This window comes from Podarcis liolepis (assembly GCF_965112155.1).
Source record: "Podarcis liolepis genome assembly, chromosome: 2".
NCBI classification, from domain to species: domain Eukaryota; kingdom Metazoa; phylum Chordata; class Lepidosauria; order Squamata; family Lacertidae; genus Podarcis; species Podarcis liolepis.
This window is the reverse complement of record NC_139555.1, coordinates 101,670,927-101,698,894: the sequence shown is the minus strand read 5'-3', so window position 1 is coordinate 101,698,894 and position 27,968 is coordinate 101,670,927. Positions and strand designations below refer to the sequence as shown.

The 27,968-nt window shown below is 41.0% G+C and overlaps 1 protein-coding gene and 2 long non-coding RNA genes across 5 annotated transcripts in view; 2 read left to right on the top strand and 1 right to left on the bottom strand.

The window, feature by feature from the left end:
- Positions 1-5,464, bottom strand: part of LOC310702061 — a 38,301-nt gene extending 32,837 nt beyond the window's left edge. For 2 of the 3 annotated variants that reach the window (XR_014523180.1, XR_014523181.1), the window contains exons 1-2: positions 5,363-5,464; positions 545-640 (exon numbers count right to left, since the gene is read on the bottom strand). This is a non-coding gene — a long non-coding RNA (uncharacterized lncRNA). Of the gene's footprint in view, positions 1-521; positions 641-5,362 lie in introns of all 3 variants that reach the window. The other variant, XR_014523179.1, reaches the window with a different exon arrangement.
- A 128-nt stretch (positions 5,465-5,592) lies between these two features.
- CEP15 (centrosomal protein 15) lies at positions 5,593-27,435 on the top strand. The gene is made up of 6 exons (XM_083493664.1): positions 5,593-5,861; positions 7,110-7,219; positions 10,384-10,472; positions 14,164-14,287; positions 25,190-25,264; positions 26,619-27,435. Exons 3-6 carry the CDS (start codon positions 10,420-10,422, stop codon positions 26,748-26,750), a joined length of 384 nt encoding a protein of 127 aa, XP_083349790.1. The 5' UTR covers positions 5,593-5,861; positions 7,110-7,219; positions 10,384-10,419; the 3' UTR covers positions 26,751-27,435.
- LOC310702141 lies at positions 20,671-23,553 on the top strand. Its single transcript, XR_014523288.1, has 2 exons — positions 20,671-20,854; positions 22,842-23,553. It is a non-coding gene; the product is annotated as an uncharacterized lncRNA (long non-coding RNA).
- Positions 27,436-27,968: the final 533 nt, after the last annotated feature.

Genomic DNA, 27,968 nt, shown 5'->3' with positions numbered 1-27,968 from the left:
TGTAACCAGAAGAAGTAGAAGCTGTGACAATGCAATCTACTTAGGACTCATTCCAGTCAGGAGGGGAGAGATTCTTCTACAAAAAGAGAAGACTCCCAAACCAGTTAAGATGGATGTGGTGATCCCTTGGGTCTGTTACTTGGAGTACCTCAGGAGTAGGATTGTCTAAGGAGTGTGTAACTGACAGGAAGAACCAAGGTATTAAACGGCAACAGCTGTGCAACAACTGAGAAAGAACCGAAGTGAAATAACATACTCTGAAGTATCTTATGTTTTACCTACTTTGTGTCATAAACTTCCTTTGTTTAATAAAATCAGAGAGACTCCAAATTATTAAATTTGCCCTCACACAAGTCCCCCACAGGATAATCTGGGGTAGCTTGTAGGAATTTGTGGAATTGGTTTTCTGTGAGGTGGGTGCACTATATTTAAGTGAGGGCAGGGCCAATGGCACCAAGGGGAAAATTGTTGTTGTGCCGTCACACCTTCAAGCCACAATCCTACTCAGCAAGTGAACTTGCCTTATTATCACTCCATCGCATACCATAGCCAGATGATCGCGTCTGTCCAATTGTCAATGTTTCCTCCCAAGTGCAGGAAGACTGGGCAATGTTGAATGTCAGTTGTTTCCTGCTGCATTCTGTTGAAGAAAGATACAAAGGACCACCTTTATATCCACTCAGCTGCCATGTACTTTTCTGATGTCACAGGTAGTCTGTAGCCAATGGCAGCAACTGGGGATGCCTCATTATAATCTCCTCAGGCCTCACAATTATGGGTGCACCTCAGCATGGTTTACTTGTGTGCTTGTTTATTGTTAAATTGTTGGTAAAAATGTTATACGCCAACCTTCATTTGTGGAGATGCACACCATAAAAATGCTGTAGACCTTTTTCACCATATTCAATTAAATGCATATCCTCCTTTTGATTGGCCACAGTTTATATGGTGATTGGCAATGGTGGGCAAGATATGCTTTGTGGGAAATTGTTCACTGTTGCTAATATCACTGGGGATCAATCCTCAGAAGAGGAGCTGGAATCCTCCAAACCAGCAGCATCCCAAGCCAATGGTCCAGGAAGAGCCCTTAGGAGTGGTTGCCTTCAGAGGCAGAAACAAAATGAACCCCCAAGCCCAAAAAAGTGATGTTGTCTCAAAAGGCGGGCCAGGACTCTCATCCTCAGGAGTGCCTATTTACAGAAAATAACTCTGTAAGGTCAACTACACCCCACAATGTAAAGTACCACAAAAAATAAGTGTGGTCTGACTGACTCCACTTACTTTAAAACATAAATATATATTGTGCCAGTAACATACATATAACAGTTACCCAAAAATAATAATATGTTGTGAATTACTGGAATAACAAATCTCACAGACCTTGCAACTATAGTGCAAGCTACCTGAGCAGCCTATGCGCCATCATATTTCGTATCTGCATCACTCCACATCCTATAGATGTGGAGATCATTTGGTCACAGGTGTCCATACTAGTTGTAGTTTTAATATAATAAATATGAACTCTGGCTCGGAATTCAGATTTTGAATTGTGGTCTGAGATTCCTGCATTGTTATGTGTTGAACCAAGAAGAATCACGGTCCTGCTTCTGATGGGATTTCCAATGTGGCAACCAGAGTAAAAATTTCTTACTTATTCCCTTTGCTAGTGGCACATTGCTGAAGAAGTTTGCAATTGTCGTATTCCATCCAGAACCCTGTGGTTAGTACCTCAACCACTATCAAGCCTAGGTTTCAAGCTGCTGGGATATTTACTTCTTTCCCAATATATACAGTGAAGTGTGCCTGTCTGTCTCATTATTGACTATAAGGAGGAATTTAAAAACATTCTCGTTTACCCATGCATATGATTGCTAAAACATTGTGATGACACTAAATTTGATGCCTAAAAGAAACCTTGAAAAGGAAATTGTAGAGTTAGAAAAGCTTTAAAAAGGGTCAATCAAAATGATCAAGGGGATGGAGCAACTCCCCTATGAAGAAGGTTTCTCAACATCAGAACCTGTGGACATCCAATGAAGCTGAATGTTGGAAGATTCAGGACAGATAAAAAAAAGCTATGTAACTCACTCCCACAGAAGTCAGTGATGGCCACCAACTTGGATGCCTTTAAAAGAGGGCAGGGAAATTCATGGAGAATAGGGCAATCCATGGCTACTAGCCATGACGGTTGTGCTCTGCCTCCACAGTTGGCAGCAGTAATACACTTGTGTTTATTTTGACAGCTGAACTAGGTTGATGTTGTAGTTGACGTCCATTTGTCTAGGGAGACAATGGAAGAGTATGCCTTCAGGGGTCAACCCATTTCAATATTTATTGTACTTATTTATTGATTATACTTAGTGCTGCTTATATAAGAAGGAGAAGCAGAAACAGTTAAATAGTTGCTGGGAAGGAAGAAATAATGGCTAGGAAGGCATGCCAAATAGACACACATACCTTCCTTAGGAAACTCAAAGCAACTTCCAATGATTTCCTGTGCTTAGGTTCAACAGTCATACAAAAACCATGTACTCTCAGACCATTCATTAGATTATACATACAAGTGGCTGAAACATGAAGTTGCCAAGGGCATATATAATATTTTCAGTTCTATACATAAGTGGTTTAACTGATACTCCTTGAAATTGAGATGCCTTTTGTTTCAATTTCTTGGAGACCAACTCAGAACTCACTCTACAAAACAAACCTATTAGAAGCCCTTTTGTTTTTTTAAAGTGGCATATGGCACCAATTGGCATTGATAAATGAAAGCACATAACAATAAAATGCTCTGTGCTAAATGCTAGTAAAAATGACAAGCTAAAATATTATCAACATAAAAAGGAGTAGGTGCCATCCATATTACTATCCAAAATAATATATCACACATTGTATACTTAAGGATTTCATTTTACTTTCTTGTAATTATTTGTATATATCTGATAATATCAGTCCATGGCACCTTTTGGGGAATATAATTAATAGCAAGCTGGATGAGAATGTTTTTAAAAAATTGTGCTGTGGTTATTTTTAAGCAATTTCTGACTTTGTTAGTTGTGTTTAACTGCCACCTAGTGTTAAAATTAACAAATGTCTTTTCATAAGACATTAAAGCTGTAGATAAACACTTATGTCAGTGAGGCAATTTCCAGTTTATAATATTTTGGAGGTCAATGCTCTTCAATTGTTCTCTGTTTTTAAATAGAGGCCAATGCTCTATATTTTTTAAATCTAATGATTTGTTTTTTAAAAAATTGCTACCACATGCCCGGTAGGACAAGGACACGGATCCTCCTGCCTGCAGGCCTAATTAAGCCCACCAGGTATCAGAGATAAGCCTATCAGGTAATTTGGGGCATACCATGCCCACCTTTCCTGCCTCTGAGGTCATATATATGTCCATCAGTTATTCACCCCTGATTTACAGTAAAGGTCACAGACCACAAACCAAAATTATCAACCAAAATTCATCAGCTCTTGCCCCTGCTCTGTGTCCATTTGGTGATGACCCAGCAACAGCCCACACCTGCACCAACTTTATGAGCCCAAACAAAGAAGGTCCTACTACCAGGTCTGATGCATAGGGCCATGCACATTGCTTCAGCTGTTGGTCAGCTGCTGTTGTGGCCACTGCTTGGAGGCAAAGGGGGAATGATGTTTCTGGTTAGTTCATCCTTGACCTCCAAAAGAGCAGACATTCCTTTTTAGGCAAGCTTCCAGGATTTGCCAACTGTGGCTGAAGCCAGAGACAAAAGTGGGCACAGCAAAGAATATGAATTTTACCTTTGCACAGTATGCTAGTTTCTACACCCACACCCACCCACCTCAATCCTCCATTCAGGCAAGCAAGAATCAAAGTACAAGGACACACTGCAGTGCAGCAAAAACACTCAAGGAATGCGCAAATCTAGTGTGGAATGTGGCCTGGAGAAGAGCTTGAGAAGATAGAAAGGTCTGGAGAGCCACATACCGCCTTGGTTCTCCATCCCTGCTAATGAAGTTCCTCCATTCATGAACGAACAGAATACATGTAAACTTTCATTGCAGAACATGTAACTAACTTGTTAAGCCACAAATAAAAAAGGTCATGGTATCTCAAATAGAGCACCCACCTATAGAGACAGTTCCAACTGCAGAATTTGAGCCTATTTCCCACAATGATGCTTCCACCATGGATAAAACAATGTGTAAGTCATCTTCAGATTCCCCCCCCCCATTAATCCTAACAATATTACTTTATAAGGTAGCCAGCCAAATATCAGCAGACGGTATGCCAAAGTGCTGAGTGGCATTCCTTTCATTTCTACTTGATCAATGTGTCTTTTGTTATGGCAGTAGCTTAAACTGTGCTTTAATGAGTTATTTAAAGCTTATTCGCCATTACTGCATGAAAGCACAGTCAGGAATATTCCACCGTTTTTGGCCTGGAGGCAAGAATGTCATACTGCTAAAGGAGGGAAAGACATGAGAAGTCATTTCTTATTCCCTTTTAGGAGCAATCACATCTCTGATAATGATATTATTGAAGCACCAGATCTAACTGCAGCTAGGGATTGGTAGAGCAGCTTACAAGTCAAACCAGTAAAACAGTAGCCCAAACAGCTGATCTGCAACGCTAGAGGTGTCCTTCTGCACAGCTTTGTCTGACTCTGTCATTGGAGGGAAAGCTCTGCAGGCAAGCTGTAGCCCAATCTGCCAGCCCAAACATTGGGCAGGTGGAAGATACCATCACCTCCCCTGTCAGAAGTAGTCGTCCTCTTCACTGCACCAGCACAGAACCAGAGTTTTCCCTCCACCCTGGCTGGCCAAGTGGCAAAGTTGTAAAAGTGAGCAGTACAAACTTTGGTCCATCAATCCCTGCCACTTGCTGACCAGAGATTTCACTTGACCCCCAAGACGTAACAATTCAGCAGGATCCTTCCTATAGGGTAGTTTGAGTTGGCATGTTTATAAAGTATTTAACATGCTATAAATTGTGAACAGCAGGGGGAGAAATGCCTTCCCACATCACTTATGAGGGAGTAAATCACACTGAACACAGTGGGACCTGCTCCTGCCTAGACCTGCATAAGTTTGCACTTGTTGCTTACTTATGAGGTTGGCAGTTTGTAAGCACAAACCGAAGTATTTCTACTCAGACGTAAGTCCCAATAAGCTGCTGATTCTGTTGGGCAAGAAAAGAGAGACCCAAGACTAGAGATGGAGAAGTGTAAATGGCAATTCCTAGTTGGGGGACGAGTGGAATTTATATGTAACTTATAAAAGATAATACTGAGCTATAAAGTACCATTACACACAGTAAACACGCCTTTTCGACACCTTTTTTTTTTTTTTTTGCCCACAAGCAAGAAACCTGAAGTACTGGGTTCTCTCACCGAAGGAGAAAGAAGAAAATAGAGCGGGGAAAAGCAACCTCCTCCTCCTCCTCCATCCCCTCAGAGTAACCTGCCCCTCCTCCCACTCAACGGTTTCCTTCCCCAGAGCCGCTAACGACTTGCTCCGCCCCCTTTCTTCGCCCGCTTACGACAGCGACCGCGCGCCGAGTGCGGAAAAGGGCCAGTTCTGTGCACTACTTGCGTAGCCGCGCCCTTTTCAGAGGAAGACGGCCAATCAAACGGTTTCAACCGTCGCCCTCTTTTACTGCTCCCCCTCCCGCGCTCGCTTTTTTTATGGTATCGCGATAACAGCTAGTCGAGCGGAACGGTTGTTGGGCGTCTCCTAACGGCAGCAATGGACTGAGAAGAAAAGTTAAGAGAGAGGGAGAGGAAAAGATTGCGGCTATCTGTATTCGGGTCGCGATGGAGGTAGCTTCCTTTCACCTCACAGCTCTCTTAAGGCTTTTTTTTACGCTTCACGCTGTGGTACGGTCTCATTGTTCACTTTGTTATATTTGACCCCTCTTTCCTTCATTTAGTGGTGCTGTCCACAAGCTCCCCCCTCCAATCTCCCATGCTTGGGTTCTTCCGCCCTGGTCCCCACTCCCTTCCTCCTCCTCCAGCCCCCCTCCCCATTCCCTCTCTGGTACTGTAGTTCATTCCTCCTGGAATGAACATTCTCTTCACCCCTCGCATAATGGTGCATTCTCCGCACAGGGCTTGAAAGGGCGGGAGTTGAAAGGACGGAGTTCAGATTTCTGAGGCAGGGGTGGTGAAGGAACCAAAGTTCGATGGAGCAAGGATTTCAAGGAGCTCCAGGGACATGCATGCAACCAATAACTCTTGCTCTCATATCAAGGATCGTTGACTCAGCTCCCAAGGTGCATTGCCTGAGGACTGCTGTGTGCTGCATTGCATTGCAGAGATAGCCAACGTGGTGCCCTCCAGGTGTTTTGAGACTCCCAGCACCCATCATCCTTGGCCACTAGCTGCACTGGCCAGGGTTGATGGGAACTGGAGCGCCAAACATCTGGAAGGTACACATATATCATGTGTATGGCTTTGGTATAAATTGTGGGTGGCTCTGTGGGTTAAACCACAGAGCCTAGGACTTGCCGATCAGAAGATCGGTGGTTCGAATCCCCGCGACGGGGTGAGCTCCCGTTGCTCGGTGCCAGCTCCTGCCCACCTAGCAGTTCGAAAGCATGTCAAAGTGCAAGTAGATAAATAGGTACCACTCTGGCGGGAAGGTAAACAGCGTTTCCATGCGCTGCTCTGGTTCGCCAGAAGCAGCTTAGTCATGCTGGCCACATGACCTGGAAGCTGTACACCGGCTCCCTCGGCCAATAAAGCGAGATGAGCACCGCAACCCCAGAGTCGGTCACGACTGGACCTAATGGTCAGGGGTCCCTTTACCTTTACCAGACACAGACATGCTTAGCGTCAGCAAGGTTGCAGCAGCAGCATCTGCTTTCATAACAGCACAAGGTTGTAAATAAGCCAAAAGACCATGCAGTGCAAGAGGTTCAGGCTTACCATCCCTGTACGAAGCTCAGAAGTGTTACAAGATTAGCACAGTGACCGTTCACAACAGGGTAGGTTTCTTTGTCTCTGTGCATATAAATGTTATATCCAGCTAGTTAAGTCAAACCTTTATATATATCCTAAGCCTAAGTTGGAGGGAGAACTTTGCTGGTGATGTACTTTACAGCTGCATTCCTCCTCTATCCTCAGTATGAAGCGAAGTCTGGTTCTTGCCCATTACAGTGAGAAAGAGAGAAGGAAGCACGAGGAGGGGCTGCGCTGGAGAAATTGCTGTTGGAATGTCTCCTTAACCAATGAAAGTGAGTGAGCTCTAAAGCCCCATTTTGACAAGACTTGGAGTAGAAAAATGAACATCCACGTTTTGTGCGAGATAGGTCTCTAAACATCAGAGAAGAAAGTGGAACCTACAACAAAATGTTGCATTGTGGTGTGCTTTTATTTTCTCTCTCATACAATTCATTTTCCCTCCTCCCTCACCAAAGAAAAACAGGTCAGTCAGCATTACATACTCAGACCTCATTTTTGGCTGCTTTAGGGTTTCTCCCCTCCCTCGGGAGTCCCCCCCCCCCCATTCATTCATTCATTCATTCAGTAAACCTTTGCGTTCCCCCAAGCCTACTTATAACTTCACCTTGTGTGTAGATGGTGCTACTTTGACTATGTAAGGAAACTAAGATCACTATTAATATATTCTTTATTCATTTGTTGCAATTCTGTACTGTCATTCTGCCAAGGCATCCAATTAAAATTTAAAATATTAACGAATGGCACAAATATTCTGAACAGATATTGTGAGGCTGACTTCAGGAGCTGATGCCACCAGCTCCCTAGCCTGGATTTCCTCACTTCTGCTTTCCTTCAAGACATACAGGCCTTAAGTTGTTCCAGAGAATATGGGGCTGATGGTTGATGGAGCTGTTGATGGTTTCTTCAGCTGGTGGTTATATGCTCCATGCCAACATTCTATGTTATGATCTAGTCTCATAAACTGAGGCAGAAAGGACAAAGGATCAGAAAAAGTCTTCTGCTATATTCAGGCATGCTCTAGAATTACCTAGACTGCTCCAGGATTGAATGACTTGCACTGAAATAGTTTAAGTGCATTCAAGCATGTGCATGACATTAACATTGCCACACTCATGTACATACCCAAATGAACTCAACATGTTCAGGCATGCAGCAAAGTGATGTTGACATGCTTTCTTTGCTTCTCCAAAGTAAATACAGTTTTTTTTAAAAAAAAAATCTGATAAATGACTGTGTGTTGAGTCTGCTCTTCAGAATAGAGGCATCTCAGGTTAACTATGTTATGAAATAACACCATTAAATGAAGACACTTTTTTTATAAAAAATGCACAGCATATATATCTGAGGAACCATGCAATATTAACTAATATTCACCTGGTCCACGTGTCACATTCAAGCACAGTTTAAAACAAACTATGGGTTTTGTAAAAGAGTTCCTGGGGTGCCCCTCCTCTGCTTCTGCCATGCCACAGACAAAGCAATACAGATTCTTGTTTGTCAGAATGTACATCAATATGAATGCTCTTATCTGTGCTGCATTGATTTGATAGGAAGTACATATGAATGTGCATGCCTATCTTTGTTCAGGTGCAACTAATCATATGTAAATTCCTTTTTTTTATAAATGTAGTTACAGTTGGATTGGGGTGCATGTCCCAAGTGTGTTTCAGATTTTCTACAGAACTTCCATAATATTATGTTCATATATAACAAGGAGGATATCTTGCTGTGGAGGTAACATCTGTGCTTCTCTTTTTCTTTTTGCCCACCCCCAAACCTCAAAAAGGGAAGGAGAGAGAGAAAGCAGCTTCTCTAAAAATGAAAGGTGCATTTTAAAAAGTCTTGTCTATACATTGTGAGTGGGATTGAAGTAAGTTGCAAAAGAGCAAAGCTTGGGTTAATGCCCAGTTTCCGATGTGTTTGTTTTTAGGGATTCATAAGAGCTACCTAAACATCCTTCCCATAAAAGCTACCACTACCTGAACAAGGAACACTTATTGATGTTTGCCTTTCAAACAAATAAGCAAAGGCTGTATGAGTGTTCCTGCCCAGGAGTTACGTTGTGGAAGAGTGCACAGTTTTCAAAAAGGAAACATTGTGGGACAATGGCTAGAATGCTGGACTTGGATCAGAAAGGCCCAGGTTCAAATTCCTCATTTACTCAAGGACAAAGCTCTATTTTCCTGTTGTGCACCTGGGAGAGAACATAGGATATGAAACATTAAATATAATGATGTGGTTGTGAAGAGAGTTGAGCACCATATTATCATAGAAACAGAATAGTAGACTTGGAAGAGACCTAAGGGTCATCTAGTCCCAACCCCCTGCAATGCAGGAATCTCAACCAGATCATACATGACAGATGACCATCCAACCTCTGCTTAAAAGCATCAAAGGAATGAGAGTCAACCTCTTCTCATGGGGGGTCTGTTCCACTAAATTGTTAATAGTAACTTGATGCCCGTTCCAACATCTGAAACATTTGTTCAACAAGTCCAGTTTTGCTGAAGTGGTTAGCAGTATGTGCCTTTAACATAAATACAGCCCAGCAGTATTGTTGTTGATGTCTGTCTGTTTCAAGACAATGGCGTTCTCCTGCGGGGGTGAAGTCAAACTACTGCATTAGCATCACTGAAGTGACTTCCCTGGGACACACGTCTGTGCAGTATGCATGGAGGGATTGGGCTGCCCAGACAACAAGACACACACACCCCTCAGCCTCACAGACGTGATCCAAAAGAAAAGCGACACTTTTGGCACCAGCTTGGCTGCAGCCGTTGCCAGATGGAGGCATACAAGGTGCCATCCAACCATCTTAGGGACTCCACTCTGGATTTGTATAGTGTTTACTCCTTGGCCTTGTCTTCTACCAAAGATATCCCACAAGGCAGCGGGGGTTTAGGATCATAGTTTTCTTTCTCCTAGATGGGCTTCCTAGGTTGACAAGCCCCCTCTGCAGCATGTGCAGAAACTGCCTTCTTGACCGCTGGAACTACTCTTGGTCTCTTCCACCGAATCCATCAGAGCCTCTATTTGCATGCAGGGGAAGTCCCTAATTCACCAAGGGTTTGAGACCCATTGACTACTTGGTTTAGCTGGCCAGTCAAAGCTGTTTCCAGGGTGTGGTCGTAGTTGCATGCTGACAGCTTCTAGGAGCCAACAGGTGAGAGCTGAATGTAGGGTGGGGACCAAAGGTGGACAAAATACCTGAGAAGGACCTTAACGTGTCCTCCACCGGAGGAGCTAAACCCCCCCCCCGGCAATATTATGATCCTGAGAATGTTCATGAATCAGATTTCACTTTTTAAAAGGCAGTTATGTAGCCACTAATTCTGTGTTATATTTAGCTTTATCACTGTATTTTAATAGATTTCCCTAGAAGTATCTCTCTGTATATTTAAAGAAACAATTTTAGCTTCTTTTTCTTCATTGACAGAGTGGTAAAACTGAGGCATTAGTCATATGACTAAAGATGGCATCCTATTTAGCACAAGAAGTTCAACTTGCTAAAAGACATGAAGAAATGTAAGTATTTATTTCAGACAAAATCCTGCCTCTTAGGAGTTAGGAGAAAGAAAAAAAAACACCAAAAAGTTTGACACGTGTGGCTAAGAATCTGAAATAATTTCCTAGGCTTTTTTACATTTATACCAGTTTGTGATCTTATTTACCAGGCTAAGTGTAACTGGGCTTTTTTCTGTATGAAAGACGTTTGCTACTATGTAAATACTCCAGAAAAAGTAACCTGTCTCTTAGACCAGTATCATTTTTTCCCCAACTGAGCTTCTTGGAAGTTGTAACAATAGAAAACTAAAAAGATTGCCTCAAGGGGGTGCTATGATGCCAGTGCTGCTCCTCTGATGAAAAATGCTAAGTGAAAGCCTGACTATTAATATTGAATATTCTACTTAAATTCTAGCTAAACCTGAGCAATTGGATTCAGCCTTCTTAAATTCAGTCTGAGGCCTCATTTCTGTCCAGTATTTTTTCTTCATATTGAAACTAAAATTTCAGCATATATATCTCACTAAAACATAAAACATTTATGTTTGAATTAATAACAATGTTTTACTATGCTTTGAATAATTAAGTTCTTTCATTCAAAAAGTAAAATGTAAAATTGTGAATTGTAATGCTTTTTAAAATTGTGACAAAACAAAAATCTTCCAGCTCCACCTTCCAGCTGCTCTGATGTGAATCAAAAGGTGCTGTGGGTCAAGGTGCTAGGTACAGATTATTCAGGTGTGGCATTTGCTGAACCTAGGTTAAGACAATGTGGTGTTAATTAAGGTGACATTCTTTACTGGGGAGCTTCCCTATTTCCAGTGTTTCTGGATCTGATGGCATCTTTATTTCAATGACTGATGCATCAGAGAAGCTGTGATCATCTGAATTGAAGTGCTTTTTAACCGATTGTGGATTTATGGTTCCAAACACGTGCTTAGACCCATTGTTATTTTACACAAGTACTGAACATGACAACCTGGTTGCAGCTAGTGGTGTAAATTACATTATAGGACCTTCAAGTGATATTTTATTTGATATAAGTTTCTGCTAGTCATTCTGGTCTTGAAGGTAACCTAAGAAGGGAGAGCAAATAAAGAAGGCAGAAACAGTTTGCTTTAAAACTTTAGTTTCTCCATTTTGTTAGTAACTAACTTCTTGTTTGACCCTCGTATGTTAATTCAATGCCTATTTGCTCAGTTTGGAAAGATCTTTTTGGAGCTCTTCACATTCCTGTTTTGTTTTCAGCACCCTCAGTAATTTGGTATGTATGTAAACTTTACTGGCTCACTGCTTGCTTCTAAGTTCAGATCATTTATGAACAAGGTATAAAGCACAGTTCTCAATACTGCTCCTTGGGGGGGGGGGTGTTCCTCACTATTCACATCCCTCCATTGTGAGAAATGGCAATTTATTCCTGATCTCCGCTTCCTCTTATTTAACCAGCTGTTGATCCATCCTCTTATCCTGTGTTTATTAAGTTTACAAAGGAGCCTTTGGTTGAAGGACTTAATCAAAATATTATTGGAAGATTAAATATATAATGTATTCTAGATAACCCTTATATACGTGCTTTGCAACACTCTCAAAGAACTCCAAAAGTCTAGTCAAGCCATTTTTTTAGAAGCCATGCTGGTTCTCCTCAACAAGACTTATTCTTCTATATGATTAATCATTTTGTCTTTAAAAAAGCAACCCCATATAAAAGGCATTCCCAAACTGGACCCTCCAGCTGTTTTGGGACTACAACTCCCATCATCCCTGGCCACTGGTCCTGTTAGCTAGGGATGATGGGAGTTGTAGTCCCAAAACACTGGAGGGTCCAGTTTGGGAATGCCTGCCATATAATATAGCAGAACTTCTGTTTCTGTCGTATGAGAATCACTGACAAGCTTGACACTGCCTCATTGTGCTTCAGCAGCTGAAACGGCAGGGAGAATTTAGGAAAGGGTAAAAAGAGTATAAAAGTTGTCATAAGCTTAGTACCAAAATCTGTGAAAACTCTTATGTGCATTTCTGACTATCACTTCTCAGAGAGGAAAAAGCAAATCTTGCAAAGTACAACAAGGGCAATACAAATAGTGGTGGGTGTAATAAGAAGTGGAGACTTAATAGGACTAGACTGAATTAATTAAGAAAAGAAATAATCACCGAGGCAATGTTATTTGACATATGGAGTCTTAGAATGGCTTACAGGAAATTGAATGTAAGTGATATTTACTGATATTTTTCTTCTTCAAAAGAAATACTTTCTGAGCTTTAGGGCAGTGGTGTAGGGCCTGTGGATCTCCACATATTAGATTCCATCAGCTCCAGCCACCATAGCCAATGGTCAAGGATGATGGGAGGTGTTGTCCAGCAACATGTAAAGCACTACCGGTTCCAACGCCTGCTTTAGGACAGGGATCACAGCTCAGCTGTAGAGCTTATGCTTTGAATGAAGAAAATTCTAGGTTCAATCCTCGTATCAACAGTTGAAAAAATGGATAATGTAGCAGGTAAAGGGAGAGGGAGACTTCTGCCTAAGACCCTACCACCATTATGACGTTCTGAAAGATTTACACTTTCATATGATGTGTAATCCCAAAGCAGATGCATCACAGCTTTTGTTGGCTTTCCCCATCAAAGTATTTTTAAAGCTGCTCTGCAACCTTTTTGATAGGCTCCAGAAATTTGCTTCCATTCTGGTTCAAGAGGGGCCTGTCTCTTTCTGTACAAATGTGACTTACCCCAAAAGTTTTACAATGCACAAACAATCTAAAGCATTCCTCCCATTAGCCACCTTAACCATGCATTGAGATCCCACAACCCTGTCTGCAGGCCCAGCATATAAATCAGGTAGCATTTTACCATGCAGGCCCTGAACTTGAACATGTTACCTAGGAGTCTAAATTTGGCTTCCACAGCCTCATGTCAATATTTCCCAACCCCCCTGGTGCTAGCATGTACCAAAACTAGTGATTGGCCTTATCAGGACAATGCATGATGTTTGCAACCTTCACACCAGGCAGGCATACACCATACCATCATCAAGTTTGTCACCAATCCATTTCTCTGTTCCTGATCATTAAATCTTCCACTACTGGTTGCTCTGTGGGAGATTATAGCCAAGGATGCAGAATTATCCTTATCCGCAGGTAGGGAAAAAACAGCCAGAGAGCCTTTGATCTGAAGCCTATTGGTTAGTTTGGGGTTTAGAAGGAACCTTATTGTACAGTTGGAAATGAAGTGGAACTTTGGAGGGAGGGGACTGTAGAAGAGAATATTGTAAAGATAATATATTTAAGGAAAAGCATACCTGATTATTTAGAATCTGAGGAAGATAAGTGGATATTCCTTTAAATGACAGCCTTCCTTTTGCATATGAACATGGGCTATGTACAATAGCAGAACCCAGTTAACCCATATTATTACTAATGGTACAGTTAGTTATTATTCCCAACTCTGCTTTACACACGTCTCTTCGGCGGTGTTCAGTGCTGGGTGTCTCATTTGTTCACAGAGCCTGCTTGTTGTACAACATGATGGTTGCTTTCTCCACAGGAGCACATCACGTAAGGGACTTCCTGTGCTTTTCCCCCTCCTTCAGTGCACCCACGCTGTATTCAACATAATTGGAGAAGAAATGGGTGAGGGTAAAAGGTGGCTGTTTTTCTTGCTGTTGTGCAGAAAGAATGGTCTGCCCACTTATCAGAATGTTTCCCTTTTGTAGACTGTCTCAGAGAATGGTGTTGCTTCAGCAGATGGAGAGTCATCTAGGAGACAAAGAAGCTGAGAAGACATGGCAAATACAAGAAGCTGATGCAGCTCGTAAAAGAAATGTAGCACTTTTAAATGTAAGTTTTCATTACTTTTAACCAGTAGCTGAATAGTGAAATTTCCATATGGCATTTAAAAGACACTGTTTTCCACTGTGCTAATTCCATTGAATTTTATTACATTTATATCCCACCTTTCCCTCCAAGGAGCTCAAGGTGGCACGCGTGGTTCTCCACCCCCGTGACAGTGCCTGCTTCAGGGTCACCCAGCATGCTCCCTGGCTGAGCATTTGAACCCTGGTCTCCCAGGTCCTAGTCATTACTCTAGCTGCTACACCACACTGGCATTCAGATAGTGGTAAATTTGTTCAGGACCATATGCAGAAGGAAGCAGAGGTGCTTAACACTGAAGTGTGATCAGCTTATCTTTACACTGTTCATTTCATACTGCTGGGGCTTACCTTTTAAAGTCCTGAACAGCTTGGGACTCAAATACCTGCAGCAACCTGCCCAAGTCTTAAGATGTTCATAGGAGGCTCTTCTCCATGTCCAGGGGAAGTTAATTATGTAGCAACAAAGGAGGGAAAAAAGACTCTTGCTCTTTGGTTGCACTTCATCTTTGGAATTTCCTCCCTGTCCCTGCTAGCAATGTTACAATCATTTCGGTGTTGTGTCAAAGCTTATTTATTTGTCCAGGCATTTTTAAGCTGATTTACTGTACGTCTTCTCTGCTTGTTTTAGCTCTGTCTGCATGCTTCTAATTGTGGTGTTTTATTTACTTTTGGCATTATTTCTTGTTCTGTCTCTCCAATCCACCTGAAGCAGGAGTGGCTGTGCAGGTGCTGTGCCAGTGACTAGAAGCAGTGATTAGCTAGATGAGGATCAGTGGACAGGAATCAGTGAACCTGAATTCTGATAAGTCCACGCAGTGAGATTGAGAGAGGAGATCCTACTCATGATCCCACCAGGGCAGGGAGTGCCATTTATTTGTTTGTTTATTTCACAAAATTCATATACCACTAGATTGTAAGGGGGGAATATACATAACCTTTTGGTGACCAGACTGTGATCATGGTTCTAAAAAAACCCAAACACCTCTGCCTAAAGCTAAAACGCAGGTGGTGAATGACTAGGTTTGTCAATAACTAAAATGTGTGTTTAGGTTAATATTGCTCTTTCCAGGATGTTGGCTTTGAGTCTTCATTAAACTTAATTGAAATAATTGATAGAATCAGTAATGTTGCAAACTCTTTTTAAAATTAACTCTCATCCCAATTACTGCAACCTTCTCTCTAGTCTTCCATTGCCCTACCTCAGTCCCCTAACCAATATCCAGTATTCTGCAGCCAAAACTATTCACCTCTGTTGTCGCTCTGATTATATGGGCCTGTTCTTTCTCCCTTGCTTCTCATTTGTCTCCTGGAATATGTGGTACCATGTTGAGTAATGGATTGTAAGCTTCTTAGAGCAAAAGGTCTGCCTTGACATACTCACATGGAACAAAATAATGCCCAAATATCTATTTAAATATCGCATGAAGAAAGTGAATGGAGGCACATGTTCAGATTTTCATAATTCCGTTTGTCATCTCAACTGCCCTTTCTGTTGAATATAAATGGAGAGAGGGGGGGAGGGGAAATGGTGTGTGTGTGTGTGTGTGTGTGTGTAATGCAGTATCACTTTTTAATATTCTGGGTCTTGTAATTGTTTATGGTTTTGTTTCTTGGGTCTCTTACTGTTGTTTTTCTTTATCCTTCCAAGATAGCTAGGACTGATCCAGAATGTGGAAAAATAATTTCTGGTTTCTTGACTCTCACCCAAAGATAAAGGATAATTTAAAGCGATCTATTTGTGCTGTGCTGAGAGAATCTGGTCTCGGGTTCATTTGGTTCTCAGCATAGTCCTTAGCCCTCAAATGCTTACCAGCATGTTGGTTAATATCAGGTATTTTTGATTCTTCCTATCAGTATGACAACTAAGGTGTTTATGGAGGGAATGATTCTATATTGGGAGGATGGGAACCCTGTGAGATGCACTGGTAGAAACCATGTGCACAGGAACACATCCCTCCCCACCAAAAAGCAGGTTCCCTGTGGACAGTGTGGTCCTTCATGTTTTTCTCCTTTTGAGAACAAAGATGGAGTCTAGAGTGAAACAGTCTCAGGAGTTGGATGTCACCATTTTATTTGTTGCAAAAGTCTTCTGCTTCTTCTAGCAGTAATTTTAGCTTGCGATGTCTGAAGCATTTAACAGTGAGGTGCAGAAATACTGTGTCTGCTCCAGGCTACGAAGACTTATCTACTCACTCTCTTACAGAACATTCTGCAGAGCTAAATCAGTCCTCTGGGCACTTCTGCAGTCCTTCCGAGGAAGGTGATATGAGCTCATGATATTTCTTTCGCACTTGCTTGCCCATTCCAGCAAAGGCCATCTCCACAAATTTTATGACAAAACATTGCTCTAGGAGTGAGCCAAGACATGAGAAATCTTACCGTCTCTTTCTTGGTCTGGCTCAAATTCAGCAGGTTCGACTGTCTCTAAGGAAACCATTTCCAACTGGCTGATTGCTGACTCTTCTCTTTAGGCAAGCATAAACACAAGATTGCTTTTGGATATAAAGGATTTTTCTTCTGTTGTGAAATAGCTTATAGTTTTCCCCCCCAAAGAAATAGCTAGTCCACTGTCTGTAGCCCACCATGTATTTGTTAACCACTATGGTTATATTGGGCCTAGCAACTTTCCTAACTCCTCGTTGTGATGCCCCTGATTTTGTGGGGCATTTCTTTCCCATCCCCCACTTAAAATAAATATGTACTTGCTTTATCTCTCACGGACATACATACATATTTGCAACTATGCCTTAACATTCACCTGGTTGCTCTTCTAGTGCATGCTGTGGTGTCATGTTTTGTGACAGTGTGTCTTTGTTTTACTTTTCTAGAGACATCCCTGGGGCAGTACAGTCTCAAAAGAGTGGGGATGTGTCACCTCTTTCTTTGGGAAATGGGAAATTACTTCCCTTTAATTGCTTTGTTCTAAACATGTTATGACAGATCACCCACTCATCCACTCTGCTCTTTTTGGAGCTGAGGGTTCTGTAACCTTCTTGTGCATATTTTCAGTTCAGTGCCTATGAAATTATTTCTGTCAGGAGCAGAAAGGGAAATTTGCACATGATGGGACTCCTAGTTCTTCACAAGAACTGGCATTTGGCTACATTTTGATAGAATGAGCAGTTTAGAGCTTGGAGAAGTCCCAATAAGATATTTTAAAAGAAAAAACAGGGGAAGATGAAGGTTTGTTTGGGGTGGGGAAGGGTTGCCATGGCCTACCATCTGTGGCAGACCATATATCACATAAAGCTAAGTATATCAGATGCACAAAGACATCATAAAGCAGTGACCACTCACCTCATGCATACCAATATATAGATGTCTGCCCTGTTTCCACATCTGATATATATAGAAGGCCACCCTATGGGTAGATCAGGATATGCATGCTACTTCAACAGTGTGAAGCAGGGACCAATGATGAAATTGCTGCTCTGTGATGAATACCAGGTTGATCCTATAGCTCAGGGGTAGGCAACCTGAGGCCCGGGGGCCGAATGCGGCCCAATCGCCTTCTTAATCTGGCCCGCAGACGGTCCGGGAATCAGCGTGTTTTTACATGAGTAGAATGTATCCTTTTATTTAAAATGCATCTCTGGGTTATTTGTGGGGCATTGGAATTCGTTCATTTTTTCCCCTTCAAAATATAGTCCAGCCCACCACATGGTCTGAGGAATGATGGACCGGCCCAGGGCTGAAAAAGGTTGCTGACCCCTGCTATTGTTTATATATTTTGCATTCCACATTTGTGAAGAAAGAACACACATAATGCAACTTGCTGAAACCATGCACATATTTCAAAAAAAGTTTTACATATAACAATTCCTCTATAATTGACATTTTGGGGGGCGGTGATAGCCAGTGTTAGTCATACTCAGAGTAGACCCATTGAAATAAATGGACGTCTTAATTAATTTTGGTGGGTTTACTTTGAATACGATTTAGTTGACTATCACCCTATATATGTAATTTTAGCCCCCAGGTATTCAAATGAAAACAGTTGCTTACGGTGAGATGATAATAGCAGTCTGTTGATACCTGTAGGTAAAATATTATAAGCTCTTTTAAGTTAGTGCAGAATATTCGCTGTTTACCATCACAGTGCGCTGAATAATTTCTCTCAAGTGTCAAAAATGTTAGAACATTTGAGGAAGGAATAAAAGCATATGTATGACCATCAAAACAAATTGTCTGGCAGGAAAATGCAACTTTAGTGAGTTTAGATGTATTAATTTTATTCTGGCTTTAACAGGCATGCAGCACTGCAGATGCTTTCTGATAACAAAATAAAACAGGAAAGAGATCCATGCAGAATATTATATTAGAACCTTGAAAATAAGGTTCAGATTTATGTGCCAACTTTTAAAAATTATTCCCGATAGCAGGCATTGTACATTTCACAGTTACCATGTGGAGAGTTGTTAATTTGGCTTTCTCAGAAATACACCGATGCCATGATGAGGTGTCATTGTATTTGCCTGCATTCAAATGAAATTGAGTAAAATTACTTCTGTTATGCTTTTAGCTATGAAAAGAGTTATTACTGCTCTCTTGGTTACAACTAGAATTGTTTACTTCCAAAACAGAAATGGCTGAAACACAAGTATTAAAAATTGGCTTGTTCTGTTGGTTTTATTAAAGGGAGGAGAATTCAAAAACTGAAATAAATTGATTCTTTGACATTCAAAGGCATTCGGGTTGCAATCCTATGTACACATATTTGAGAGTGGGTCACTGGGACCTGTTTCTACTTAAGGATCGAGCAGTTAATCCAGTAATTTTGAATGCTAGGATAATACTTCCCTCTTGGCTAAGTTTTGCCGAGATCTTTAAAGCTGAATCTAAAGTTGTCTGGTTTATTTAATGGTGGCTATCTAGTCTTTTATGTATTGTATGTGTTTAGATTATCAATGTATTTGGATGGCTTTGTATGATTTTATAATTTTACTGTTTTAACTTATGCCAATAAAGGCAAGTAGTAGTAGTAGTAGTACTTCCTTCTCTCACACACAATTCCTTAAGTTGGGTACTACTAGATTAAAATTATAATTATTGTGAAATAATTATAAATACCAAAACTGATTAATTAACTGCACCCACAGCCAGGAAATACATCTATGACTGACAAAAGAGCAGCAAGTAAGTGTCTGATACAATAGAAATTAGGCAATCGGTCAGATGTGCTCTCAAACCTTACCATACTCTCTTTAAAATATGGAATGAGAATTAGTATTATAGATTTTGAATGTGGAATTTGTATTTTATTTCTTCTTTTACTTCCTCCTTGTTGGGGTATGTAAACCACTTAGAGATTTCTGCTGAACTACAAAGTGGTATATAAATGAACTAAACAAATATAAATAAAAATATATTAAGACAGAGGAGGGTGGTATCACTAACAAAGCTGGTGATACCTCTTGAACACCATAAGCATCATTTGCAACTTTTAAGCTTCAAAATTAGATTCCATCTTCCCAAGACAGATTTTCTAATATTAGATACCTTGTTTTGCCTTTCCATCTGCACTTCTAGTTAAATAGCATAGAAATCAATGAATGAAGTTATTTATGTTTTTCAGCTAGATGCTCCTTATTTCTTATAATGCCTGGTAGTATGCTACCCAGTTCACAAACTTCATTAAAACATACTCGGGGATGCTGTTCTTTAATTTCTCGAGGCCAAGATACAAGTGCTCAATAGCTTCACTGTTCTGCCCTATCACAAACTGAAATAATTTCCCCAGTGCAGATCAGGTGAGATCTTTTCCTCATCGTGTGGATACCACCTAATCAATAAATGTTCTTCAAAAGCTAACCGCCACCCACTATGCAACAGTGTGTGCTCTCTTGATGGCACCTCTGTATCAGATAATGTGCAGGAACTGTTAACATATGAATTCAGTCTGTTCCCACCTTTGATTCTACTTCACTATTTTGCTAAAGATTCAATTTCATTAGAGCCAGTTTAAATCTGAATCATTTATGACAGGACTGAACTGACTGAGATCAGTTCCAGAGGCCCTGCTTATATGCCTGTTAGTAGTGGTGGTTAGGAAGGCCGATACGAAAGATGGGCCCTTTGTTCTTAGTCGAATTCCTTCCCTTTCTCAGTGGAACTCCTTCCCCCTGTTGGTACGATTGGCTCCCTTGCTGTTCTCTTTTAGATAATCCCTGAAGATGTTTCATTTCAGTCTGCTTTTAATTAAGAGGGTAGGTTAATATATTTGTTACTGTATGTTTTCCAGTGGCTCCAAGTTAGGACTCTATAGATTTTTGACTGGCTTGGAATAAAATGATTTATACGACTGATTTAATATTCGAATGGTCAGTTTTGATATTTGTTTTTCAGTGATTTATTCTGCATCACTTTGGGGAAATAGTTACCTTTTGAGAGGCTACCAAGGAGTTAAGTTTCTTAAACAAATTAAAAATGGCCTTACAAAGCTAAGAATGCACCACACTCAGGACCGCATAAGTCCATCATAGTTTAGCAGAAATCACATCAATGCCATCTGAGGAGAGGGATTGGCTAATTGGTAATGTACTGTCTCATTTTATTACATGGCACAGAATATAAAGCAGTGAATTGTTTAATACTAAATGGAGCCCGTGTGAAAGACAGAATGCTGGATGTGGACTGAGAATGTTTAGATTCAAATCCTTTCTGAACTTCACCTCATAACAATCACTCTCTCTCTCTCAGCCTAGCCTACCTCACAGGGGTGTCATAATTATAAAATGAGAATATGTGTGAGAAACAGATGTGATAAGTAAAGTATAGGCAGTGCTGAATCTTTTCTGAAGGTATTTTGAAGCACTGTTCCTGGAGCAGCATTGTAGATTTGTAGTATTTTCCATCCTCACCTGAAGCTAGTGGTATTTAGTAGACTTCCAAGGGGCTGTATGTGGCCTTTACTTGTCACCTTCTCTGTTCCTTTACTCCCAGCCGCCTCTTGAAACTTTTAAAAACCCAAAATGTTTTATATCGCAGTGTCCAAAAAAACTGCACTTGATATGCCAAAGGCATATTATATTACTGCTGACTTTTAAAATATTGAAACGGTTTGCCAAAAGCAAACCCTGTTGCCAAACCTTAAAGGGAAAAGACACATACAAAAGACATGGTTGCCTTTAGCTATCAGCAGCATGCAAAGGTGCCATCTAATCTTTCAGAGACATCATCCCACCCCCAAGGCACATTTCAGCTCCCAGCCACAAATTCTGTCAGTTCCTGTCATTAAATCAGTGTTCTGGATGACAATAGACTTCAAAATATGCTAAAACTGGATAGGAGCAACAAAAAGACACATCTGGTATGTAGGCTGTGCCAAAGTGCCCTTCTCAACTAAAATCAAGCGAGCCAGAGCTATTTTCTCTTGCCCCAAAGTACTGTACTTTACTTTCCTACCATCATATATATATTTTTAAAACAAAGTAGCCGCTGAATTGATTTTGGACAGGATTGCGTAATGCTGTGGAAATCTTCCTGAGAGCAGTGCTGTGGATTGGAGCGTGTTGCAGTAAGAATACTTTGCCATACAACACCCTAGAAAACCAGGGTTAAAGGGAGTCTGAGGTGTCTTGCTATCATGACAGTTGATCTCTTCAGGCCAAGGAGAAAACGTTTTGATAGGTGTCGTAAGAGTCTGCATTTCATGGTGCATCTGTTCTGTCATTTAATCTCTGGAGCTGTTAGTCCGACATTGTGAACCACCCCTTTTAGCAAAATCGGGAGGGTCTTACACTTCTATAAATGCACGAGTGTGGGAAGGAGGAAAGGTTAGCTTGCATTTCCTCCCCTGTCTCACCATGTTCACAATCGCTCACTTCGTCATTCCTTTTCCATTGCTGCCTGCAATAAATTGGGTCTGGATCTCACAACCCCTGCTTAGGCTGGTTTTAATTTAACGGTGATATTCCAAGTGGCTCCTCCGCTCCTGGCGAGCGTCTCTTTGTTTTGATCCCGTTGCACCAGGATCCCTATTCTTCTAAGCTGCCATGTTTTGGGAATGATGGGAAGTCCCTTTGGGGAATTTCCTCCTTTTTTTAACTTAATTTTTAAAAAATGCCTTACTCTTCACACTCACTCTCTGCTCCCGACGATGCCATCTGCTATGCTCTCTCCTTCCATCTCTGTTCAGCACTGGCTCCTTCACACCCCACTCCCACGCCCCTTCCCATCTCTCTTAATTTGCCCAAAAGGCCTGCGCTTGATCTCTTTAATGTTTGTGTATGAAAGCCCACAAAAAAGAGGGGGGTGTCACAGCTTCGAGGAGGTGCTTCCCCCTCCCGCCCCCAGATTGAGTCTAGTTCTCTGTGAACCCAACACATGGAAAGTGGAAGCCCATGTGCAAATTTCCTCAGAAAAGCTAATAGAGGTGAGTTTTCATTGGAGTTTGAATGTCTGGTGAACAGCTTGCTGCCTTTCTACATCTTTGTGCACATGTTATGCATGCATATTAGCAAGTCATCTTTGTCTTGAGCAGGGAAGAGCTTCAACAAAATTGCTGTCTGTCTTTGCAGCTCCGTTACTTTGTGGCTTTCTTTCGGAAAGAATATTGGCTTCATCACATGTGCGCAGCAAATGCTTTCGCTCCAAATGGTGAATCATCTTAACTGTAAATTACCCCCAGCGCATAAAGTTCAATTCATGCAGTCAGCGCTCTCAGTAAAAAGTACCTCAGTAATAAAAACAACTCTCCAAGTCTGAAGGGTGTTTGTCAGGGTACAGCTGATTCATTTAAAATCTCTGTCATGTTGCATACCTTATTCCTCAAAGTTCCTTCCTTGAAGGATTTGCCTTCACTTTCTAAGACAACCGCGTTTGAGAGATTTAGTTGTTTCCAGGAAGGTAGGGATGCAACATTGCCGGGTATAACGTGTTTTTGAACACCCATTTCCATGAGTGAGAGCTATCTCATATATAGAGTAAGAAAAGGCGGTAGGAAATGAAACAGCCCATGAGTACCAGGAAGAGCTGCAGAAGAACGTTCATCCTCAGGACACCCACAGCAGAGATCCTTTCCAGCCAGGTGCACATTTGTGTCTTGCGACTTGTAAAGAGCTTTTGAAGCTTTGACTCTTTTTGGTCATTAGTTGACTCTGTGACCAAGTACTGTGACCAAGAGACAAAGGAAACTATTTAAGAACAAGAGCGGATTCAAGGAACTAGAATGGAAGAAGCTGGTTTCAGTGGTGACACGTGTCAAGAAATCTAATACCCCAACCCTACATTTTTTTTTAAAAAAAAATGTTCGCTAGCCACAAAATGCTGGTTCAATAATGAACTTAATTCTGGGATTTCTTTTTACTTTCCCCAAATCCCTTGAAAATAATAAAAGTTATAAATATAAAAGGGGCCTGTGAGGAGCACTGGAATGTCTATCTGCATTGGTGGCATATCCACAATGCTAGTATAACAACAGTTGTGATATTGTTCTGGCTACACACCCATTCTTAAGCACTTAACTTATTCAATGGATCAGCAGAGCCTTCAATTCCAATAAAATTGTAACTTATTTGATAAACTGTTTCGATAGTTGTTTTTTCTTCTTGCTCAGTCACGCACGAACCACTTTCCTGTGCAGTGTCTTCCTCTTGTTGATATAATAGCTTTGTTGAAGTATGTGAAACAGCTGATCCCTGTATGCAAAGCCCCTCCTGAATGGGAAAATCAGTTGCTGGAGAATAGCAAAAAAATGCTTTTCATAAGATTATTGGAACTAACACACCAGTAAAGATACTCATCCAAATTGTTGCTGGGGTTTTTTGGACATTTTTAGGGTTTGTACATTTTCTCAAAACTTTACAATTTCTGTGAAGTGTCTTGCTTACCAAGTATAATAAAATCAGACACTGGTCAGATGGAGTTTTGCCAAAATCAAAGAAGGTATTTAGTGGGAGACCTAGTGAGGCAAATTTATCTTTTTGGGCAGGGATACACTAACCGAGTGCATCCTCTCTTGTGAGTCCCTCTTATGCATCCTGGTCTTTCTGGAGATGTCAGTCCTTATGCACCATGGTCCTAAGCATTTTAGGATTTTAAAGGTGTTAACTAGAATCTTGAACTAAGCTTGGAAACATACACGAAGCTAATGGTGCTGATATAAAAAGAGTATTATGATTTACAAAGCCCTTATTCTTCATCTTCTCTTTAGATTGTATATCACTTGGGACAGTGATCTGTGATCTTTTTATGCCTTTTCTGTTCAGGTACCATGTACATTGATTTCCCTTATTGCCAGGATGCTGTGAGAGGCTCCCGGCTGGTTGCCCAGGAAAGTATAAAGACAAGTTTCTTACCATCCTATTTTATTTCAATCTTTGCAGAGAGGGCTATAGAACTCAGCCTCTTGGATAATGGCGTTGTCCTGAGTGAATCTCCATCCCACTCCCCATCTCTCCCACTTCCTCATTCGTCACTCTCATCGTCTTTTCTACTCATGCTGCCGCATGCCCTCTGTCTTTGAGCTCTTTTCTCTTCTACTTTTAAGGCTCATGCCCTCTGTCTTTGAGCTCTTTTATCTCCTACTTTTAAGGCTCTCCAGGTTCTGGGAGATGGAAAAGTCAGAGATTTCCACGCACATGTATCTCTCCATCTTTTATCCAACAAGCAAAAGTAATTATTGCAGTCCACGGACCCATTCTAGCCAGACCAAAGCCTTTGAGGAGGACGTGGAATAGGGCTGGTGCAGGGTGTGGCCTGAGGGAAAAGGATGTTGCCACAGGAGTGGCCCAGAGAGAGTTCTGAGGGCCAGATAAAAGAGACCTGGGGGGCCCATTTGGCCTCCAGACCTGACATTCCTCGCCCCAGTATATAATATTGCTGCTTTGTTGCATGTGTATGAATTCTGGTGCTTCATGTGTTGCAGGATATAAAAGCAGCAGGGAAAAACCTACAGTCGAGAGACCACTTACTTCTGCACCCTGACATTGTTAACCTTGAGGTAAGCCTAAGGCCAAACTCCCAGCTTTCCATAGTCTTTAATGCAAACTTTTAAGCCAAAGATTGCCAACATAGTGACCTCCAGATGTCATTGTGCTCCAACTGCTTTCATTCTTGACCATTGGTCATGCTGGCTGGGGCTGAAAGGTGAGCCCATCAACATCTGGAGGGCAACCACATTGGCTACTGCTACCTTAAGCTCTTCATGATGCTGTTAATGACAACATGGTTTTTAAATGCAATCACTGCTGTGCCCCTGGTGCTCTGCAGCCTCTTCAGATGATTTCATTATATTTAAGATTCTTTGTTGGAATAGAAATACAGCCTCTAATACCCCATTAGTTGGATGTTAAATTCTATTTATGTTATGTCACAGTTTTCATTTCCAATACATTGTATACTGCTGTTTTCAGAATCCTGAACATATTGGGATTCATGAGGTTCAAAGCTGTATTTCCATTATCACTTGATTCATATTTTGGCATTTTCTCAGTAGAGTTTCAACATTGTCCCCTCAGCCGCACTGTGCTGTATTTCAAAAGTTCTCTAAACTTAAAGGAGTACATCCAAGACACAGTATGACTGAGGGAACAATCCTCTGCCTTCTTCCTAACATCCAGGTTCCTCAGAGGTGGTCAAATAAACTGAGCAGTATAGAGACAAGCACCAGACTTCCTCCTGAGAGTTGGCTGTGCACTTTGCAGGCTCTATGACACGCAGAGACAAGGCTCTACTCCTCTCACTCTGGGTCTTAGTGACTATAAATTCAGATGGCTAAAGCCAGAGCAACTTTGCAAGCCCTAGACATTTTCAATTTTGTTCTGAACCATGTTGCCATTACTTTGTTTGGTGTTGTGGCTTTATAACACATAAAACATCCTCAAACTATTTGAACCCAATTACCTCAAAATCCTTTAAAATCCTTGTATTTATGCACATGCCAAACCTTTCTAGCAACTACATAGTTAAAATGTTTTAGATAAGGACTTTATTGTTAAGAATTCTGGGAATAACCTTGTGATTCTGAAAAAATATAACTCCTGTGTATAAATGAAGGAAACAATTATAATGTTCAAGGATTACTATTCTAATACATTATTCACCACAAGAGGGCACATCCAATCATTGCAAATTTACTCCAGGCATTGAAATCCTTCCAGCCTCCATTATATTGTATAATTGAGGGATTTGAGAATTAGCACCAAAGTAGTTTGGCCTTTTCTAAATTACTTCACACGTAAAACAGGCTTTAATGACACATTTTATGTTTGGATTGTTTTGTGATGGGCTGGTAAACAAAGTAGATTATGTTGTGAAGCCAAGTTAAATTGCATATTGTGTTATGTCTTTTCTAGACTCTTTACTGGGCAAAAGTAGAAGAATCCATCCCTAAGTGGGAGCCATTTTTTTTAGGAAGAACGCAAGCCCCTATTGGGGTTAGAAAAATCAAGCCAACAAAGCAAAACACAGGTCCCCCCAAGAGATAAACAAAAATCAGGTCTGTGGGAAGGATTTGCTCATTCTTCCAAATGGTGGGTTATTAAATGGTTCTTTAAATTTTTGTTGGATAAGCTACTTGAATTCTGAATCGACAATGAAGAGTTCTCACTCATCAGCCTGTTTATCTACAGGAGAGTGACCTTTGTATCAAACATGGAAGACATCAGACATCAAGATGAAAACTCAGCCGTTCAACTGTTAAGTCAAGATGAGCAAATATGGAATCTTATCCTTCACTTTTATGGAGAGGCATCTTTTCCCAATAAAAGTGGAAGCACATGCCAATCCGACTGCCCCATGAGAAGATTTGTTTCATGAGTAAGGCATGCATTTCCCATAATTTCGGCAAGCTGGGTTTAGCTGGTGGCTGGGGACTTAAACAGAACCCTGAGTGACAGAGGCTGAAGAAGAAACCCAAGGAATTTTAACATTCCCACATAATTTAACCATGCCCACCTCCCCAGTCATGTTTGGTCTATAGACATATCTTATGTGGCTAAATATTGCTCTGCTCTCATACTGTTATTTCAGTTTGGATCCAGCTGATGTAACAGGATTTAACCACGGGATTTTAGAATTTTCCAGCACTGAACTCAGCTTTGTGTTTGGGATAGATTCTCCATCAAAAGTATACAGCAATAAAAGGTCATATTAAAGTATATTTTATGTTGACATATTTTGTCAACTTAAAATTGTTGAACAAACACATCTATAATTTGTCATACCTTGATCTTAATAGTAAAGTAACCCCTCATTTTGTATTATTTGGCAGCTCTGAGCAGTGGAGTATAACTAACAGGTTAAGATCTATATGTGCCTTTTGCACTTTACTGTTAAGGACCTTGGTTTCTTATATATCACAAATGGTTCAAGGTGAGAGGCATGGAGATCTTCAGAGCTAAAATGCAAGGAGGAAAATTAGTTTCATTTTGAACTAGAGGTTTAATAGACAGCTATGCCATCCATCTATGAGATCCATGCACAGACAAAGATATACTAGAAATGGTTGAGAATGTCTTTTAATATTTTGTTGGAAGCCGCCCAATTATTATTATTATTATTGCAGCAAAGCTATTTCTTCTTCCTAAGTGTGTGTGTGTGTATAAAACTACATTTCAGGCAGAATATATATATTGTGCCTGACATGTAGTTACTACCACCAGTAAACTAGCAACAATCAGATGCAAGAGTAGTGTGTCACTACT